Below are 22,088 nucleotides of genomic sequence, written 5' to 3'. Positions count from 1 at the left end.
CCCTAACTTGGAATCCGGAAGGGAAGCGTAAAAGAGGAAGGCCAAAGAACACACTACGTCGGGAAATAGAAGCAGATATGAAAAGGATGAATGTTAACTGGAAAGAACTGGAAAGGAAGGCTCAGGGCAGAGTTGGATGGAGAATGCTGGTGAGCGGCCTATGCTCCTCGACGAGGGGTAACAGGCGTTAGTAAGTAAGTAAGTTCGAAGAATGACAGAACCCAATAGTTTGTACGCAATCGGAGGTAGACTTATCCCCCGATAGTTGTTACATAAACGACGTGAACCCCTTGTAAAGATAGGGACAACTATCGACTCGTTCCATGATGTCGGAACACTCTCTAATGCCCAGACATTTGCAAGCAACGTTGTCAGTTCTTTAACCAGAAAGGCATCACCATCTTTAAAAAGAGCTGGAGGTAAGTCATCTAGGCCTGGTGATTTGTAGCGTTTCAAGAGTTAGAGTTCCTTGCTGACTTCCGCCTCATTTGGTGGATCAGTCTTCACCAGCCATGGAGTGCAGGACAATCTGGTCGATGTTGCCGTAGCGACAGGCCAGTGGAACTGTCATTCAAAGAATTCTGCCCATCGTCCAACACGTCGATGGATGTTAGTGATTGGTATCTCGTCATCCTCACAGATTGTTTCACTCACACCAGACTTCTTGCTGCCAGTGGCCCGGATGAGTTAGAAGAGCTTCTGGTAGTCACCAGATGCAGCTGCTGCTTCTAGCTCATTAGCACGCTCACGACCACCAGGCTTATCGGCCCTTACGCAATCTTTGCCCAATTTCACTACGTAACAGCCTTCGTTTGTGATCATACTCATGGTCACCCGGAGTAGACCGAAGGGCTTCCATCAGTTGTAAGGAGCCAGAAGAAACCCAGTGCTTATGAGCAGGACGTTTCGCGTCATGCAGTTGCAACCAATACTCATCTATATTTTTCGGTGGGATGATAGCTAGCCTAGAAGTTAGCTCGATTTGATACTTACCTGCAACAGAAGTTGCAACCAATTTACTGACATCAATCCGTTGATGACGGTCAAGTCGTCAGCCACTGAAAAATAAGGTAGAATTGTCACAGACCAGGGCATGATCAGACTCCAGATAGGTACCCCAAAAGGAGCGGCAGTCTTGTACACAACCACGCCAGCGGTAGCTGATTGCGATGTGATCAATCTGTGTCCAGGCTTGAGATACAAAGGGAGGACGTCAGGTGGTACATCGACGATGACTGTGTCGGAAGTTAGTGCTAGCCAGAAACAGGTTGTAGTCTGTGCACAGTTGCAGTAGACGGTCCCCGTTATCTATCCTGCGACCAACAAGTCCCCATCGGCCACCTAAACGACTCTCTTCTGAGCTTAGACGCCTAACCTGTGAATTCAAGTCTCCGGTTATTACTGCAACATCTGTCGAGCGCAATTTCTGAGGAAGAACAGTTAACTGGTGGTAGAATTCATCCTTGATTGCATCCGGGCTGCAATCTGTCGGGGCATAGGCGGAGATGACGAAAAGACACCGTTTCTCACACCGATTTCTTCTCATTTTGATGTAGCTTTCTAATCTAACAGCACCTAGCCGACTGTTAATGAGGATCCGATCGATTAGTTCTCCCTTAGCTCTAGCGCTTACTGCTACACCAACATCAAAAAGAACAGACGAAGATGCCACGGGGTCCCCGGATAAACGCATATGAAACAAGCGTTTTATTTCACGTGGGGTACCTAGCCTGTCGTATGCTTTGATGGTGTTCTAGTGACTTTCGGGTTTCCTGATCTGCCAATGGTGATGGGATAGTGCATGACAGTATTGTTGTGTGCTAGGTTCAAAGAGGATTGTTTGCTACATGCATGCGAATCCACCCAGTTATTGTTCCCAGCCCCCAAATGCCCTGGTACGGCTGAGAGTGGGGAGAGTCCACCCTCCCTCTCGAAATGCTCTCACACAGCCACGCGTATATAGCCTCTGCCAGGGAAGTCCTACTCACTGCCTTCTCGTGACAGGGGTGTTGTTTACGAAATTGAGATGACGAAAAGAGAATGTTCGGCGCTTTAACCGGTTTGGTGGGCAGAAAAAGTCCACCTAGGGGAGTTGGAAAACCCTGATTCCAAACCAATGATGCACATAGGCTCCAGTATCCTGAGGGATGAAATGGCGTTTGAATCAATCGTTGGTCACCGGTTACCATGGGACTGCATCTCCTTACGATGCTCCACTGCCTTGTGGATCAGATCTTTGGGTCAAAGGCTCCGGGTGTGACCCCCTAACAAAACCACCTGCTTCAGTTTGGGCACTTGGGCAGTATCATAGTCCTCGAACAAACCTAATGAGATGACAATTACTTTGTGGAATACTATGCTCGCTCGAATTAGAATTCAGACATTTCTTATTCACTTGATAACACTCACTTTTATTATTATTACTAGTATCATCATTTTTTATTTATTCTACGTCACTTACCTTCTTTTATTCCCACTTCATTTACTTCCATTTCCGACTTATACAGCTGCTCGCCCATGGTGGAAACTCTGTTATATCTAAACGATCTCTAGTCACTGTCCGATCGAAAGTGAATGCTTCCATTGAATACGTATACTTGGAAGTCACATCACTGTCTACGCTGACGCATTGTATCGTAACAATTGCCAATATATGACGGAGAACACATTTAGACTGGAGATGGAACAATATATTTGATATGAACAAAGGGTATAAGCTACACAAGAATGATCACACTTGCAAGGCTGAGCTATGCCACTCGATCAATTTAATTAATTGAATTCATTCTTCCCGCCTTCTCCATCGTTGAGATTTTCTCCGGGTTAAATGTTGAATATCCATTTTCGCAGTTCTCTCGTGTTCACCTTTGGGGATTGTGTAGTTCGGGCCTGATGCCACCTGTCACCTCACATTCAAGATTTGACAGTTATCTTGAAAGGTATAACTGTTTTTTTGAACATCGACTTTGTTTAAACATATAACCGAATAGCCGTGGCTGCTGACGACATTTCTAAAATCACTATCACCACCCCCTACGGACCCAAGGAATTTTCTAGCATGTCATTAGGCTTAAGAAGTGCTTCACAAACTTTCCGGAAATTCATTGACGACGTCTTTTGACGTCTTAACTTCGTACATGTATATGTAGATGGCAGAAAGAGAGTCTCATCTCCAGCATCTGGACCTTGTGTTTGAATAAATGCAAAAGCATGGCATTAATGTAAACATTCAGAAACGTCCAACCGGCATTGACTCCCCAGATTTTACCGAACACACCATTGATACTCAGGGCGTAAGCCCCTGAAAAGCAAAATGGCGGCTGTTCTGGATTACCCAGAGCTGACCACAGTCAAACGATTATGTGTGATCAGTGGTCTGGTAAGTTTTCATCGACGATTCATACCAAATCTCGTGTCTTTCATGAGACCCTTGACCAACCAACTTTGTGGAAATGCGGAACCCACCAATTCGGGCGACATCACAAACAAAGCATTCTTTGTATTTAAGGGGCTTATCACCAAAGCAACATTGCTCGCCCACCAAGACACCGAGGCACCCACTACTATTTCAGTAGACGCATCCCATTCAGCAATGGGAGGAGTCTTACAACAATGTGTTAACTACGCCTGGCAAGCTTTGGCATTCTTCTCAAGACGGTTGCCAGACACCAACTCGAGGTACAGCACTTTCGTTAGGGAACTTCTAGCTATGTATTATGCTGTACGGCGCTTTCAATACTCTTGTGAAGGCCGAGAATTCATTTTTTTCCATCGATCACAAACATCTTGCTTTCTCTTTAGACTTATCTTTGGACAAGTACTCCCCTCGAGAGTCTCGGCAGCTGGACTACATTTCTCAGTTTACTTCAGATATATAACATGTTTCTGGGGCAAACAATGTAGTGGCAGACGCTAGTCTTGTATAACTTTTTTGAACAGTTTCCAAGGAATCGACTTTCTTAAACTCGCCGAGTTTCAAAAGGAAGACACTGATCTTCAGCACAAGTTATATTTCATAACCCTAAAACTTTATATTAGACAGATGACAACACTCGTGTTATTCAGTATTCGCAGTGCAGTGGATTGGATACACTGCAACACAAGTCGTTTACGCCATGACTCTCCGACTTTCAAGAGAATTCGTACATCCTTCATCTTCTTTAATGAATACGGATCTAAATTCCCACACGAGCAGGCTTATAAACACTATGAGTTCAGTTATGCCTGTTTCCATTCGGTCTCACTCAACTGTCTCTTCCGTTCATCCTGACCTAAGATATAGTGCACATACCTTTGTACGTCGCGACTCACTTCGACGACCTCTGGAAATGGCATAGGAGGGACTCTTCAAAGTCCTTCAGCGTGAACCTGAGTGCTATGTCATTGACAAGAACTGAACTAACAGTAACATCAGCATCGATCGTCTTAAAGTCGTGTGTTCAGAAGGAAACCCTAGTCATATCTATTTTCCTTCGGTACAATCGAAAGACACGAGTCTCACAATTGCTATACCTCACCTGACAATCAAAAATCACGATGAAACTTAGGTGGTATCTGACAAAGGACTTAAAACAACGCGTTCGGTAAGAAAAGTAAAGTTTCCAGAACATCTAAACGATTACTGCACCAAAGACATTACACACGTTTTGTTTCATCTTTATTTTCTTGCATTATTATGTGAAAAAGGACTACTTTTAGTGTGCTCATATATATGTATATATTTGTTCCAAAACGTTTTTTGTTGCTAATATATACATACCTTCATTTATTTTTCAGAAAAACCAAAAAATCATTCTGCGAAAGTCGTCTTCATGCTATTGCATGTTAACGAAACGCATGTATGTGAGTTTATTTTTCTTTACCCCCCATTTTGTGTCTTTGCTCATGTACGAGTGTAACTCGACATGAGCTCACATATCCTTCTTTCTTTTCCAGGACGTCTGTGAAAGATGAAAGCCGACAAAAATTTAGAAGAATTGAAATTTTCATTGTGCCTGTTTTTCATTAATATGTTGTACCGTATGATCCCTTATAGTGAGGAAAGACGACCAGACGCTGCTGAACGAAGGAAACTGTCAGTGTTTACCAATGAACAAGTCGTTGGGTTTAAGATTCTGGCTGCCCGCGTCTTAGAGTCATAACTGTCCCACTAAGGAGGAGTGGTCTATAGCGGTAAATAAATCCCCAAAATCAATGCTGACTGAATTAGTTTAGCTACACCAACCAAGCTGAAGGTTCTCAGTCACGCATCCGCACCCGATCACGAGTTTGTACTCCATGGTATGTGTCTCTTTCAACTACTAGCCAGCTTGAACGAAACATTCCTTCGACACACCGCTAGCTTTCTGAATATATCTTCGAACTTCGTTTGTCTTTCGACTTGACTGAGCTGGTATACTTTGACTATAAAGGTGCTACTGGTTAAGGCATTGTCAAACTCCGAATACTTCTGACACCTTCATACGAATACAAAAATTGAAGAAGTTACGGAAAACGTCGTAAACAGTAGCGCCCTCATACAACGTCATATGAGTATTGTGGGAAAAAATTTCAGTCGGTCCTTCTCAGTATTTTTCAGTACAGAAATGTCTAGTGACCGATTTCTATTATCAGATGTCCATTCCTAATTTCCGCTTCCTATAAACAGCCACCAAGTTACGACAATAAACTACTTGAATCGGTCCTGCTAACCGCTGACACCACTGCATATCAAGTCAAAGTCGGCTGTAGCCAGGAGAAATCAAACCATTAGGCAATGTAGTGTCATTGACCCACTTTCGTGTATAAGCTGAAAACAAAGTTTACCGCGGAATCAACTTGTAATTCCTTTTTAAATATGCATATTTACAAAAGTGAATAAACTTCCTTCCACTGGGTATTAGTATTTTTCTGATTCATCGAGGTGAGATTAGATAACTTTCGGGAAAATATTCTCGGTTTATACAACTTTATTCTAAGTACAATCCAGGTAAGAGTTGTTACAAAGTTGTCTCAGTCATTAAAAGCCACACGCAGAAGTCGATTAGGTCATAATAATTTGAGACATGCAACTGTGAATAAAGGATTCTGAGCTCCTAAAAACGAAAAACTAATAAAGAGAGAAATTGTAAAGTAATATGAGCTAGGACAACATTACACTTGATCATAAATATACATTTAGGTTCAGTTTAAATCATGCTTAAACCTAGTTAGTTCGGAGATAAGATGTGGCAGTAAGCGACGGTTCAAACGGATTAGTTTCCTTTCACAAGAGAATGAAAAATAAATATCCGAAATAAAGAGTTCTGCTAGTAATCGAAATTGAAGGTGAAGTCGTTGGTTTTATTGTACTACTTAGCTAGAGGCGCTCGGTCAAGCATATGCGTTAAGATGCGATTGAATACGCCAATGTAAATATTCGCACGTAACAATTGGTCAACTTAGATCATATACTCCTCAACGTATCGACTATCTTTCGAGTAAATCCTCTAACTCATTCATTTATGTCTTGTTTGACTGTATTTCTGTACTTTGTGAATGCTATACGGACAAGTGCTATTAACCCAATCTCCCTATTTTGGGGTAATATTGGGGAAAGACCTCAAGGTGTTATAAGATTCTGTATAAATGTTGGGGAAAATCCTAAATTTCCTCGAACAATTCGGGGATTTTCCCCAGACGTAGGGAGGTTTTGAGGACTTGGCACAAAAAGCTCCAAAATTTTCCCAGGGCCGGGGAAAATCCCCAACGTTTTAGGGAATCCCTCAAAGTATTTGGGGGGGGGTCTCAGGTGAATTTTGGGGTTTTCCTCAAAGTCGAGTTCTCCACAGAATCTTGTAAGGCTTCGGGGTTCTCTCCAAAACTTTAGGGAAAACCAACAAACTTTTCACAACTTTACAGAAAACCCAAAAGTTCTCCCGAACATTTTGGGGATTCTCCCTGGACCTGGGAAAATTTTGAAGTTTCTGTGCCGATTCCTCAATGTTTTCTATTATGGCTTTCCCAAAATTTACCCAAAGTGGACAAAATTTCCCCCAAAATAGCAAAATTGGAAAGCACTAAATATCTGTGACATTTTATACCACTTTTTAAACAAGATAAAGATGTTTGGTTACAAAACAACCTGTTAGAAGAATATTAGTTTTAAGATGAATAGTGAACACTTATTTATGCCTTAGGTTTTCAACATAAACAGTCAGAAGGAAGACAGGATGAACGAGGGTATATCAGATGCAAATTCATTAAGTAACTGATCATATCACCTCTGCTTCTTCTATATGACAATGGAAATAGGCTGGGTTTAGCCAGCTGAGCATCATGCAGGAGCCTAGCTATTTCGGGGACCAGCTTAGTTGCTGTTGTCTGAACCTTTTCTAAAAGCTTACTGTCTTTTTAAGCAGGGGCTAGCCGCTTGTATGCAGTTTAGGACTCACGAATACTGCAAATAAAGTCAAAAAGGCTTTAGCATCGACATAGACAAAGGCCCTACCTATTGACCATAGGGTTCTAAAACCTATGGCAGCTATCACACGGCAGTTTGCAGAAGCTTTTAGGTTTTGGCTAACGATGACTCCTAAGTCAATGTACGTCTGAACGAGAGGTAGCTCACTGTTATTCACCGTGTGTGTGTCTGTATCCTGATGACCAACATGTACTATGACGCATTTGGAGGTATTTATCGGCAACTGACAAATTTTAGACCAGTCAGATAATTCCTCTAGGTCATTTTTAAGCTCTAAACTATCACTGCCTCCAAATGCCCTGGTACGGCTGAGAGTGGAGAGAGTCCACCCTCCCTCTCGAAATGCTCTCACACAGCCACGCGTATATAGCCTCTGCCAGGGAAGTCCTACTCACTGCCTTCTCGTGACAGGGGTGTTGTTTACGAAATTGAGATGACGAAAAGAGAATGTTCGGCGCTTTAACCGGTTTGGTGGGCAGGAAAAGTCCACCTAGGGGAGTTGGAAAACCCTGATTCCAAACCAATGATGCACATAGGCTCCAGTATCCTGAGGGATGAAATGGCGTTTGAATCAATCGTTGGTCACCGGTTACCATGGGACTGCATCTCCTTACGATGCTCCACTGCCTTGTGGATCAGATCTTTGGGTCAAAGGCTCCGGGTGTGACCCCCTAACAAAACCACCTGCTTCAGTTTGGGCACTTGAGCAGTATCACAGCCCTCACACATCCTTACAAGCGCACCAACTTTCACGGGCTACTAATAAGTTAATGAAATAGGAATGACCTATTCCAAAGCCATTCTACTTTTCAGAAAAAACCTGGTTTTCGTCGAGATACTCGAACAACTCTTTCTGAATAATCTTTTATAAAGGTTTAACAGCCAAGCGGGTACGCCTACTGGTTGATAGTTCTCAGGTTTGTGTCTCGTGCCAATTTTGAAGATAGGACTTACAATAACATTCTTCCAGTCTTTTGGTAATCGATTCTGGGTTATCGATAGATTAAAACATGTAATAAAGGGATTCGTGGCAAAATTTGCAAATTCCTTTAGTAACCTTGGATACGTTTCATCGAGTCCTATGGATTTGTCTATCTCAAGCTCATTTAACAGACCAAAGGAATCGAGTACTTAAATGGTCAGAGTGTGTGAGGGGGGTTTGTATAAACTAAGGGGATGCGTCTCTACGGTATATATATATATATATTTATTTATTTATTTAAACATAAATATTGGTGCAAGGGGGCACCAGATATATATGCGCCACACAAAACAATGAGAATGGGAAGAGAAAGGGGTAAGATGCATTTAAAAAAGGTAATGGTAAGGGGAACTGAAATATACAACCAGAAGAACTCTCAGTTAAGGAGGTTATAACCACTCTTAATGAAGAAAGTAAAAGAAGGTTACAACAGGATCGCCATTGGCTTCTATTCTAAGCCATATCTGATAACGTCTCTAGCCACAGTGTAGCACCATCTCTCGGACCCCAGCCAGGGAGTCGTGAAGGACCAACAGAAGCCAAAAATAGTTTGAGAATACCTGAGATTTACAATAGTCATCTTCCACTAGTGATGCAGTATTATTATTTCCCTATAAGGCTGGAATATTTCCTCTTCTCTTAGTCCTTTGGTTTGTGTACGAGTATAGACGTTTAGGGTATTCAGTAAATTTCTTAACAATGATGACCAGTATTGGGGATGTTTGGAAAAGAGTTAGGGGTGGCCAAACCAAGACGTGGCATCAATGCTTGAAGTCATTAACTTATGGTCTGTGACATGTTAGTAGATGCAGCCTACTTGTTTGGGGTTCGCGCGACTATCGTAACCAATGTCTGGAGACTCTGGGTGACATGGCTCAGAATCGATTACAATGGAGTAGGTGTATACACTCTTTGTCTTCCCCTAAACCGTGAGATCTAAATTACTTCACACCTTCCTACTAACTATTTCTTTCTCCCTGTCTTATATGCTTATTTAAAATGTTATTTTCTTTTTACTACCATTGAAGTAACTGCTATGAATCTTGTTGTGCTAACGAGATGTAGCAACTTGGACCAATGCGTATATGTGCAAGGTCCTACGTCGTAGCTGACTGACTTGAACAAACCGTCTAGAAATTGGGGAAACTTAGAAGTAATGTTGTCAAAAACATCGTTTGATTACAAGTTTTTATGAACCACAATCACTCTAGCTTTATTCCAGCACATAAGAGATTCCACCCAATATGACCTACGAAACTCATTTCTCTTGGACTTACTCTTTACTCACAGTGATGTCTGTCAAGTACCTTTTCTCCCACCTATAAGGAGAAGTGATCATGCAGTCACTTTATTCAAATTCATATCTGAGATGGTCTGTCAAGCAGTTGTGTCGGCCTGTCTTAACATATGGAAGGGAGACATAAAAGCAATCAACTCGTCAACCTTGGCTGAAAACTGGAAGACTGACTCAAAGACCTCAGTAGAAGAGGCATGGACTCATTTCTGGCAGTTGTACAATCCAGTAACTCAATCATTTATACCCTGGACAGTCTCAAAAAAAGCACAGCCATTCCTGTGTAGACCTCACTCAATATTCGACATTTACTAAGACAAAAGAAGAAATATTGGAATGTCGCCATCAACCTCGGCACAGAGAATAAGATGGAACGCTAAAGGTCGGTATGAAAGTGTATAATTATAATCCGGGCAACTCAGGGAAAATACAAAAAACATTTGGCCCAATCTATAATCAAGCAGCTGAAGAAACTGTCCTCGTACATAAATTACAGGAAAGGACGCAGCATTGGATTCTTAACACAATTGCGGGAAGGATCTCAAATAATACAGGAAAATCAGGACAGAGCAGAGAACGTAGATGTTCCGATTAGCTGGTCTAAATAGTGGCTGATGCCTATCAACGCGACCAAGTGTGTTAACATGCATATTGGGATGCAAAGTTAAATAGGTGTAGCGTAAGGGAAGAATCTGTGCCCGTAGCCCGGTTTCGTAAGGATCTTGGGGCAACAGTGAGCCTTGATCTTACGACTACGGCCCACTGCCGGGGTTTGCAGTTATGGGGTTTAGAACCCTATGGGCTTTAAGTTGGACATTCACCAAGTTAGATACTACTATGTTCATTACAGTATACGCAACCTTAGTGAGATGCGAACTTGTTCAATTCCAGAACTCCGGAGTTTACTATACTAAGAACGACTTGGAAAGCTAGATTCCTTCACTCTGTCCTGCCGCAGATTAAGGGGTGATCTGATTTTGATATATACAGTACCAAGAGATGATTCAAAACCTGATATATCTTTTTTCTTCCTATCAGATCAGGACAACTCAGAGGACATAACAGGCGAGTAGAACAACCGTGAACGAGCGAAATATCTGTGGCATGCAGGTTTTCACACCAAATCACCAATTCTTGGAACCTGTTACCCGTAGCAGTGGTGTCCGCCCCTTTCATTAACTAGACACTCAGAAGCTTATCAGAAAAAGACTGGCACTGGCCGTAGATCTTCTGTCGTTGCTACATAAATATGAATCTGATAAATTCCACTCGAGATTTCATTTTAATCACCTAAAGCTTTCTCCATATCTTCTACAAACACGCCTCAGTGAAGAAAAATATACGAACGACTGTAAACTACTTTATGGCTAACGAGAAAAGTGTATGGACATGAAACAAATTGTAGTAAAAACACAAAGCAATCATTGATAAACAGTTCTAACATGAATGACAAACATTTATATATGAATTACTAGTATTTTCAGCAGAAGTATGTGAACAAGCCAATAAGATTGTAGTGCAAAACCCTTTACTGCATTCTTGAGGTCAGTGGGATAGGATATGTCCGTAAATGTGAACTCAGTTGATCCTGGAAATTACTTTTGGTTTTCTCATCACTCACTTCAATTCTATTGGCTTTCTTAATGTAGGTTTTCTGCGTCGAGTGGGTCGCAAGCTAATGCGTGTTCGTATTAGATCGTGATCAGAGTCCAAACATGTACTGCAGAATGAGCGGCAGTCTTCTATCGAGCCTCTCCACCGATGACTGATGGCAATATGGTCTATTTGAGTCCATCGTTGGCTTGGTGCAGGTGGTCGCCATGTCTTTCCTTATGCTTAAAATTAGTGTTTGCTAAAAGTAAACGATTGTCTAAACATAGTTGCGCCAGACGATCACCATTATCTGTTCGCTGAGTTGGGATACTAAAATACCCACCTAAATGTCTTTCGCTTTGGTCTAAGCTACCTACTTGTAGATTAAAGTTACCTGCTACGAGTAGTATGTCTGAGGGTCTAGCTTTTTGAATAAGTTCAGAGAGCTTTCTACAAAAGTCATCTTTCACTTCGTCCGGGTTGTAGTCAGTTGGAGTGTAGGCAGTACCGACAAAAAGGCGACGACGTGTGTCCCTATCCTTCCGAGTTCTTACGGAGCCGTTTAGCCAAACAGAACATAGGTGAATGTTAACAAGCATCCATTTTAAAAGTGATTGTTCTGCCCTCATACTTAGTGCTATTATTTTATTTATTTATGTATTTATCACTTCCAAGTTGTTCACACCGCGAAAAGGTTCTTTTAGAGGTACCTAAAAACTTGGGTTAGAGTTGGTCTTAGTGACCTGAGAGCGTGACTGCAATGCTCAAGAAAAAACTGCTTGGAGCCAGTCACACACGACCTCTGTGTGAGTAGTTTTCTTGTTAACTCCGTGCTTGTTGGGACCTTACCACCGGAGACGGAAATCCATGGAAGTGCGAGGAAAGAAACAAACAAAAAATAATCCCTTGAGTAAGTGTTTTTTAAGGCTTCAAAGTGATAGACACAACACAAAAGGTTGAGAGTTCTATGTTGCCGTAACTGAAAAATCCAACCTAAATAAACATAAAAGAAGCCTTTATACCTTAGGATACAATCAGAACTAAAAGATTTGCTCCTTGAGGAAAAATACATTTGCTCTTTTTAGTTTTTGCTCCCTTGTGTGCGTCGTTAATCCATCATATAAATATAAAAACACTCAAAAATGCTAAGTAATAATAATTTTTTACCATCAAATAGAAAGTGGATGACTTCACATCCGTTAATTACATAACTGCTTAGCATTGTGATTCTGAGTGACCTGCAATCCCAGTGCTTCTTGTTTACAAACCTGCAGTAAGAGTTTTTCCCTTTGTTTTGTAGTAGCTTATAGGAAAGTTTTAAAGAATGTTCAAGTGTGATTACTCACATGACTTTACTTGGTCATTGTATTAAATCTGTGGTACATAATCATCGGTCATTCGGTGTTCAGTTACCGTTTCTTTAGGGTGTGGGAATTGTTGTCCACAAAGTCAGTATCAAAATGCACACTGAGTTTGTTTGACCTCAGTAGTGTCCTAAACAGTAATCTCAACTTGGTAGTTGCTACTTTTCCGGATGGTTTCGGCCTTCCAAAAAACGGAGCTGACTGTAATTTGTGTGTGTTGTCGGTCATACCAGTTTACATTAAAACTCACCAGTTAAATACCCTATTTTCTATAACCCACCACTATTCTAACGTCAAATGGGTTCCAAAAATGACAGAACTTGATTTAATTTCAGGTGTAGTGGTGGATAGATCTTTTGCCAATAGATTAAACAGTCATTTTAGCAGTTGGATTAGTTCATGTTTATTAAAGCTACTCTTTTATCACTGGAGGCTTTCTTGGTTTAGAGAACATTGAATGTTTGTTAATATCATTCTAAGACCACTAATGAGTTTTAGGCCATTTAAATCAACCACTGTTAGAACCCGTAAGTATAGTGTTCTCATCGTACTATCGAACTAAGACAATTTTAGCAACTGACGAAAATAGATATTCTATCTTCTGAATAAATGATGTTAAGTAATCCAAAGATGCATGAATCTTTTTAATTATCCATATTCTGGTCGAGTCAGACCGATGAAATATGGTTGTCAGTCTGACCCACATATAGCCAACTCATTTGATTATCAAATATTCAGTCTAACATTCCTGTTCATGCTCTTAAAATTCTCAATTTGTCTGTTGGTGGTATCTTTTACATTCGATAAAAATCAGGTAGTACCGAAGCTTACTTAGTTTATTTATTTAGCCGAAATATTGCAAAACACTGGTTTTGGCAGTTTAAAAACATCGTATTGACACCTCTATAGTAATTTCTATACACATCGCAGATGTTAAAGCCATCTAGGAAAAGCGATTGATTTACACTTGGCTTTGTGAAATTACAAGTAATTATTGTGAATTAAAATATACAATTACTGACTCCATACATCGTAAATCGTCTAAATTCAGAGTCAACAGCAGTCATATATCACAAAATAGTTCAAAAGTTAGACATTAAACTAGTCTGTATGACTGTCAGATCTTTCGTCTACTTGTGTCGTGATTCTGTAAATTGGTCTGGTTCCATATTTTCAAAGATATTCTACTTTGCTAGTCATTTATGCTGCTATTCGATGTCAGTTCATTCGTAAGCTTGCGTCAATAACTTGTTTTCTCTCAGAAATCGTAACTTACGAGCATCACATCAGTTTGGACTAGACTGTGTAATATTATACGTCTTAAAAAAAACTACTATACTTTCTTCCTCTTTACCAATTCATGGCCCCATCCACATCTTACAGCCTATATTGTGTCAAGTTACATTTATTTTAATCTTTCCTTGATAGTTTGTGAGTCATTTTATTGGTTTTCCAAATTTAAAATTGTGTTGTCATAGGATTTCCAGTAAAGCCCTACTGTGTTTACCGAGGTATAGTTATCCCTAACTGTGAGTATTGATTTATAAGACTTAATTATGTTTATTATAAATAACATTCGAGCGTAACTGTTCACTGTTTTTGTCATGCTGAGATTGCACTTCACGAAATTTGTCAGGCGATTCACCTAAGTTGGGAATTTATAAACTACATTGTATATCATCTGTTTGTGTAAATCCTTAAATATAGGGGAGTTTTCTAATTCTTTCACGTTGCATCAACACAATACGGGCAAAATAGTCAGACTTTTGTTATGGCTATATATCTAAGGTCATAAGAGTATTGTGCAGTATTATGGATTGTGTGGAAGTTTTTATTGATGAAATTAAGCTTTTATATATTCCTTAGAAAAATATTCACTAGATATTTGTCAGGGGAATGATCAGTTGGACAGATGGAATTAAATCAGAGGAGCTCAGATTACAGAATAAATGCTGTATTTTTATTACGTTATCTGTTCTCATATCTTTTTTGCCGTAATCACATTTATTCCATAAACTTACAGCTTTCTTTAACACTTCGGGCTATCGCTTACACATCTGTGTTAAAAATGTTTTTTATTCAAAATAGTTTCCATTGATTCTGAGGACTCACTTAAAGTTCTAACCGCTAAAAATACTCAAATAAACGAATTCTTTTAAATATCGAGCGCTATTTAGAATTTGCTGAATCGCAAACAGCTCAAGAGTAAAGTTTCATCGATAACCACTTGGCTTTTATATTTGCAAATCAATCTGGGACCAATGAAACATTGTCAACTGATTTTGCATGATGTCCCCGAAAACACAGAGTTAGGGATTGATCTGAAGTTTTGGAAGGTTGGCAAGCACTTTAAAGGCATCAAAGATATACCTCTGGGAATACACTTTGTCTACTATAGGTAAGTTGAGACAATCAGAATATTGTCTTATAACTCGAGAGTGGTCTTTTGATTTCTGTTACAGTTTTTGTCTTGTGATTGGTCTATAGTTTTCCTCCTCTAAAAAATCTGAGATTTAAGTAGAAAAAGAAATGCAGAAATTGGGTTACCCTAATGAAATATGATTTCTCAGCCGACTTCGATACTAAAAATAATTAGGTCAGGGAAATCCCCGGGTATGATAAGACTTATATCATCTGAATACTTTCCTGAAAATGGACATTCTTAGAATGATAAGAGATTTTTCACTGTTTTACTCGGTACTTCATTAATATGTATGACGAGCATTTAAGTCGACTATATTGTTGATTTTGTAAAGCGAACAGTCGGGTATTGTGATTTGTTGTAATTGGTAATTATCTAACCTGTGACAACTGGCGAAACCATGAAATTAAACCCGCCTGTAGACCATCATATAAGAAAAAACTGTTTCTCTCTTTTAAGGAGAGATGTTTGGTACCTTGATTTTCCATCACTTCTCTCTTACAGGTCAGATGGTATCCCTAACCGCTACTTGATGATTGTATTTTCAAGCTTGTGATTGGTTAGTAATTCATATAAAGATTTTACCTCAAACATCTATTTTGGCAGTACAACTGTAGAGTATCCACCCTCAGTTAAATGGGATGTTTGTAAGTGAGCATTTCTTTCTCAACACTTGTAACGTCTGAGCGTTAATAAATTCGTACTCATAAAATATATTATGCATGGGGATTTTGTCAAAGTGGGTGTGATATAAATTATTCTCTTGGTAGTTGAATGATTAGTGAAAGAAAATAGTATTCTAGGTTGAGATAGCTGAAATAGACCATGAAGTGTAGCCTTTTCCGAGACTGGCTAGTAGAGTTACCCACTTAAATTTTAATTAGTTTAAAGATTTGTGGAGTGATATACACAACTTCTATTGTTCTGCTTGTCTCTTTTTTTTAAACAGTGCTGTAAATTCAGATTGTATGTCAGGGCAACGTGTTGGATTCGTAGCTAATTTCTCTCAACCTGGTTTTATTGTTAAGAAGTGGCAAAAAGAAGAAGAGGGTAATTCGTTATATATTGCTTAAAAGACCAATAACTTTTTCGTCTTGTCCAGATTTCATAGATATTAATTTAACTGATGACGAAATAGAACGTATTATTTCGAATTTCGATGAAATTTCTATGTGTCTGGGGCAGTATCCTGCAGAGTTGTAAGTCATTTAAACCAGGATTGACTTAAACAATTACCGTTTAAAAATCAGAACTCTTATTATCATGATATTTTCTTCTGTCTAATTGTCAAGTTACTTATTTTATAAAGTTTTTAGGTTCCATGGTAGCTTATTTAGAAAGTTAAATGTCTGTTGCTCCTTAAAGGGGTTATAACATCCTAACGGATACACTTGATAGGCCATACAAATAAGTTAACAAGGATTCTCGGGATTTAAGCTCGTTATACGTTCTGTCGACGACTAACTAATCTTTTGAACGATCACTTAACTTTCCTTTAACACTTCTTTCTATTGTTTCAATAATATATTTCGTGTATCATGTAACGCTGAGATGTTATTATGAAATGATTTATTTAATCCATGTTTGTTTTTATTTGTTATCATATCGAATTTGAATTTCGAAGTGAAGCAGTAATTTTTTATGTGACGGTAATTTGTGTTCTAAAGGCAATAAAGATATCTTTATTGTAATTACGTAATAGTTGGATTTTCAGTGTCAAATAATATGACTCGTGTCATATTTCCTGTCCTAAGTTAATCTCGAGAGTTACTCAGAGAGGAGGATATTTATTAGTTTTAGCGTGAATATGATTAACTGTTTTCTGAAAACAAATTGTTTACCAATAACAATTCTGCTCACAGATCAGTGAAAATCTGTTAGACATTAAGGAGCGCTGTGGTGGTGTTTAGTCCTATCAAGTCAAGTGTATTTAAAACTGTATTGATATTAATCTTCATTGAGTTACTGATTAATATCGTGTTACAATGCAAGTAAATGGATTAATTTGTGCATAATTTATCATGTTTTTTGAGACTGTGTTTAATATTCACCCGATCTGTCTCACCTACCGAAATTCTCAGTTTTATCTAGTTTCTAATGTTTATTTATTTTATTTTAATATATCGTTTACATCCCCAACTCTTTCTTGTAAATCTAGACACAGAGATTGGATTTCGCTGTCTAATTTTATAACAACATGTACATTAACTCGTCTTGTTCCCTATTGTGGTCGTCTATATTCCTGTCCACACTTCTTATCTAAACCCTCGAATACCCAAGAACGCCTGGCTCTTAAAAGTTCCCATACGACTGACTGTTCAAATAAAAATTCAGAAGACCTCTTACCAAATTTATCTATTATTCCTGGTACAGAGGTAAGCATTAGTTTGTTTGCTTTTCACTTTTACAAAGCTAACGGTTTTTATAATAATCTTAATATTTAAGTAATATTCGGTTGACATTTTCAAGCTTCATTCGGTCTTGGTGATGTAAACTTCAAGCAAATACCTTAGACGATATCTTACGGAAATGTGACTCATTGGTCTTTGTATTCCATTTAAAATCATTGAATTCCTGGTTTATCAAGATGTAAGCACCTAGGTAGCAGTTTGTGTCATCACCTAGTACGTGTTTATGGATTTGTTTAGCAAACCTGTTCTCTATCTTGTGACCTGTATAAATCTTAAGTAATGACTCAACGTCCTTTTTCTCAGCAGTAAAAAACCGTAAAGTGTTACTTCAATCTAATACTGATTGTCCTTGTAGTGAGTTCACTATTCTGAACAAGAAAACACTATTACTATTATTATTACTACTCGGCCCTGGTACGGCCGAGAGTGGGGAGAGTCCACCCTCCCTCTCGAAATGCTCTCACACAGCCACGCGTATATAGCCTCTGCCAGGGAAGTCCTACTCACTGCCTTCTCGTGACAGGGGTGTTGTTTACGAAATTGAGATGACGAAAAGAGAATGTTCGGCGCTTTAACCGGTTTGGTGGGCAGAAAAAGTCCACCTAGGGGAGTTGGAAAACCCTGATTCCAAACCAATGATGCACATAGGCTCCAGTATCCTGAGGGATGAAATGGCGTTTGAATCAATCGTTGGTCACCGGTTACCATGGGACTGCATCTCCTTACGATGCTCCACTGCCTTGTGGATCAGATCTTTGGGTCAAAGGCTCCGGGTGTGACCCCCTAACAAAACCACCTGCTTCAGTTTGGGCACTTGAGCAGTATCACAGCCCTCACACAAATCAAATAAGATTTGTGTGGCGCATATATATCTGGTGCTTTTTTGTACCAATATTTATGTGTTCAAATAAATAAATAAATTACTATTACTACTACTACTACTACTACTACTACTACTACTACTGCACTGCCTATAGTATTAGGACGTGTAGTATTGCCAATATAGTGTAACTGGGTTGTCAAGCCCCTGCCATCACATCGGGGTAGAGACTATGATCAGAAAGTTTAGTGTTATGCAATCTGAATTATTTTGTGTCACCTGTAAAACAACACATTGATTTTTGATAAATTTGCTAAATTTCTATATCTCACCCACCTCAGGTACGTTTTACTTCAATTCCAACAAAACCACTTTATCCACCACTTTCATCTCCATCGGAAATCACTGCCCATTGTATGGATCAAACATATACCCTCTGTACTACTATAGACGTAATCTTCTCGAGCATCACATCTGAAAAGGCCAGTGGCCTAAATAAGGAACTGGAATCTACTCGGGAACTGCTCGGTGAATTTCAGTTTGCTTTTCTCAATTTATTACTAAGTACGTATTCTTGTTAAATCTTGACAAGTTATATATATATATAGTTATGTCCTATCGCCTGTCAAAAATATTGTGAAAAAGTTGCCAATCAGAACACCAACTTATATAACCTTGTCCCTGTGCTAAACTAATTGTGCGTCAACCAGCACGATCAGCCTTGATTCGACTCTGAGCCTTTATTGGTCTTCTGTATAGTAGCTTGTCGCCTTATCCAGCCCGGTTCAGTCCAGAACAAGAGTACTGACATCCTTTGTATGAATCGTATATTTCAGACCAGACCGCATCGCACCATAAATTGAAAAATAATCATACAAGGTCAAGTCAAAAGTGGCTGTGAGTTTGAGATACTGTAACTGATAAATTGGGAACAAGTTAAGATTGATAAATCGTATAACAGTAGCCAATAGGTCAAACGAAAGCTTATGATCTTCTAATTCAAATTTTACATTTTATTAGCTTTAGCAATATATTGGATACCATAGTAAACGCTTCAAAATATGCTTAAATCCAACTAGATATCTAATTCAATTTTTATGAGATTAATTGTTACAGTGATTTTATCGATGGATGTATTTGCCTTGATCTTCCCATTTTAGATCATTCAATAGAAGGCTGGGAACAGTGGCGTCGTATATTCCAATTACTTGCTAGTTGTGAGAAAGCGATTGTTGATTATCCTAATTTGTACATTGACTTCATTACAGTTATTTATCACCAGTTAAATAATGCAAATAGATCAGAGGTGTCAAGTAGCGATTCAGCTGTGGAGTTACTGGATATTTTCTTTTCGGAATCATCTAGCTCAAGTACCCAGTGCAAGTTAACCGAACCTGGCTTCCTACCAACTATGATTGGGCGTCTTTTGAAAAATATTTATTCTGTTTGTACTTCTGATATAACTAACAAAACATGTCCCAGTGAAACTAGTAATATTCTGAATGATCTCTTTAAACGTGCAGACGGCTTCGCTCATAACATAAAACATCGATTCAAATGGGATATGATCACTTCATATCAGTTATTACAAAGGTGTACTCCAAATATAACTGAAATCCCTATTGAAGAATTTGACTGGGACGGGGATGAAGCACCTGTCATTGTACAGCTGTAAACAAGTCTGAAATAAAAATTATTTTTAATTTTTTAATCAGACTTTATCGATATTTTATCTGTGTCGATTGCTGCGTATTTAGTGTGTTGTAATATTTTAAGACATTTTTTTATTATCCTCGTTGCTCGCATGTTTGCTTCACTTCAGAACATTCTAGTTAAAATCAGCGTATTTTAATTGATTATTGAGTGCGGATTTGGTATGCCAAACAGAGATTTGTAATTCCAAAGCAAATAAAGCTACCTCAATTATTGCTTTATAAGAGAGAGGTGTGATTAGTTAATATACTTTCAATTTTTGACTTATTGTTCGCTAAGATCCCATATTTAGTTCATTAATTAAGGTAAAGCCTACAGGTTTGTTACTTCTAGCTACTGCAGCTCAGCAGGAATCTGACCAAAATTGTACAAACAACACCAGATTATTGATTTGTTTAATTTTGCGAACGGAAGTAATAATAATCCAACTGTCATAGGATTGTTTATTGTTACTTCAGAAATTATGGTTGACATAATCGGTTGTGATGTGCCGTTTGAGTCGAATTTTTTATCTAACATTATCGTCTGTACTTAGATACACTAACTTTACAACTACTTATGGATTGCCAAACAGAGTGAGTCTAAACAATCACTCTTTGTGGTGGTTCATTAGAAGTAGTCGAAAAGTTCGTGCATCTAAAGTGCTGTATGAACGCTCCTGGTAGTGTGGCATTTGATGGCTGTCTGATTATGGTGAAAGCCAGAGGATTTCATGTAAATTTATGTCATCTTCGATGCTGCCATGATGTTAGTCTGATGGTTGATGCTCACATTTACAATACGTTAGTAAGAGCAGTTTTGGTTTATGGTTATGAAACATGCCCCCTTTTACCTGGTTTTCGACCATCATTGTATGTGTGGTGCATACTTTTTCGGCGCCCGATTGTGCCAGAATTTATATGTAGTAGTGGGAGATTAGGACTAATAATGACTCATTATGATGGTCGTTCAGTTTAATATTCGATTGAATTCTGACAAGTTCAATCATTAATTATTTCTGTTGTATTTTAACAATTTTTGTTGTGTCCACTCCTCGACTGTAGCTGCTGTCTTGACGTAGTGGACGGGCTTTCTTATCTTGATGGCTCAACCAAACTAAATTGGCTAGGACACATGTTCCCTTAGGTCCTACCATTCCAGCCAGGTAAACTGGAAAATAGTAAGGTTAAAAGCACCAATTTATGGTCCGGGGGAGGAGTCGTACTGCTGACTGAAGAAAGGTCTAACAGCAGTAAGGTATTTTCCTCGGACAATCATTATCTGCAGCGATGTTACCTTCTCACAACGGAAGCAAGGGGTTAGAAAAAGTCGACCCTAAAAATTTCACACCTCATCTTACCCCACGGATTTCCGTCTCCGGCATTAAGGCTTTTCAAATTGCAAAGCTAAAACTTCCCATAAAAAGGCTATGTATGACTGGCTTCAAGCGTTTGTCCCTTGGGCTCTGTGGTCTTGTTCCAAGGTCACTAGGATCACTAATTTAGCTTCTTTTCCAGGTTCCTCAAGAAGAAATATCCTTCCACGGTGTGGGTAGCCATAAAGTGAAAACAATTCTTATGACTTTAACAGCACCTGATATCATCATGTTCACGATCGAATCCATCGCTCACCTCTTACCAATTTTCCAACCCCCATGACTAAAACTTCCCGCATATCTTTACCACCATGCTCCAGCAGTGCTAATGACTTGAGTTCATGAAATCTTATTCCTAGTCTTCTGATGAAACCACACTCTAAACTACATTTTGGAGCTTTTAATGTTTAAACCTTGTGTCATATAAGAAAACAGGCTTCTTTAGCTAGGACTCTAGAATCTCGCGCCATCGATGTAAGATACGTTTCCGATATGCTCCTACAGGGTCCAAATTAGCCATTCATCTGACATCACCTTGTCAATTTAAAGAACCAGCGCGACTTGCCATTCATGTATCTGAAGACCCTCCCGTGTCCTCGTTTGTGTAGGTATACCATCAAGTTCAAAGACAGAACATGTTTTGTTATACTGAATTTCAATAAACAGTCGCTTGTGCGCTGTCCCACTATACGAG

General features: G+C 39.1%; 1 protein-coding gene across 1 annotated transcript; it reads left to right on the top strand.

The window, feature by feature from the left end:
* Window positions 1-6,361: 6,361 nt before the first annotated feature.
* Smp_011710 (hypothetical protein) lies at window positions 6,362-20,036 on the top strand. Its single transcript, XM_018789030.1, has 7 exons — window positions 6,362-6,458; window positions 14,763-15,072; window positions 16,046-16,146; window positions 16,199-16,295; window positions 17,255-17,471; window positions 18,669-18,891; window positions 19,488-20,036. The coding sequence occupies exons 2-7, from the start codon at window positions 14,936-14,938 to the stop codon at window positions 20,000-20,002; spliced, it is 1,290 nt and encodes a 429-aa protein (XP_018654514.1). The 5' UTR covers window positions 6,362-6,458; window positions 14,763-14,935; the 3' UTR covers window positions 20,003-20,036.
* The last annotated feature ends 2,052 nt before the right edge of the window (window positions 20,037-22,088 follow it).

Source organism: Schistosoma mansoni, chromosome W (genome assembly GCF_000237925.1).
Source record: "Schistosoma mansoni strain Puerto Rico chromosome W, complete genome".
In the NCBI taxonomy this organism is placed as follows: domain Eukaryota; kingdom Metazoa; phylum Platyhelminthes; class Trematoda; order Strigeidida; family Schistosomatidae; genus Schistosoma; species Schistosoma mansoni.
This window is presented reverse-complemented; position numbering and strand designations above follow the sequence as displayed.

Coding starts and splice junctions, on each gene's coding strand:
- Smp_011710 (XM_018789030.1), top strand. CDS start 14,936: ATGAAACATTGTCAACTGATTTTGCATGATGTCCCCGAAAACACAGAG. Junction 16,147..16,198: donor GTGGCAAAAAGAAGAAGAGG/GTAATTCGTTAT, acceptor CGTCTTGTCCAG/ATTTCATAGATATTAATTTA. Junction 17,472..18,668: donor CTATTATTCCTGGTACAGAG/GTAAGCATTAGT, acceptor CACCCACCTCAG/GTACGTTTTACTTCAATTCC.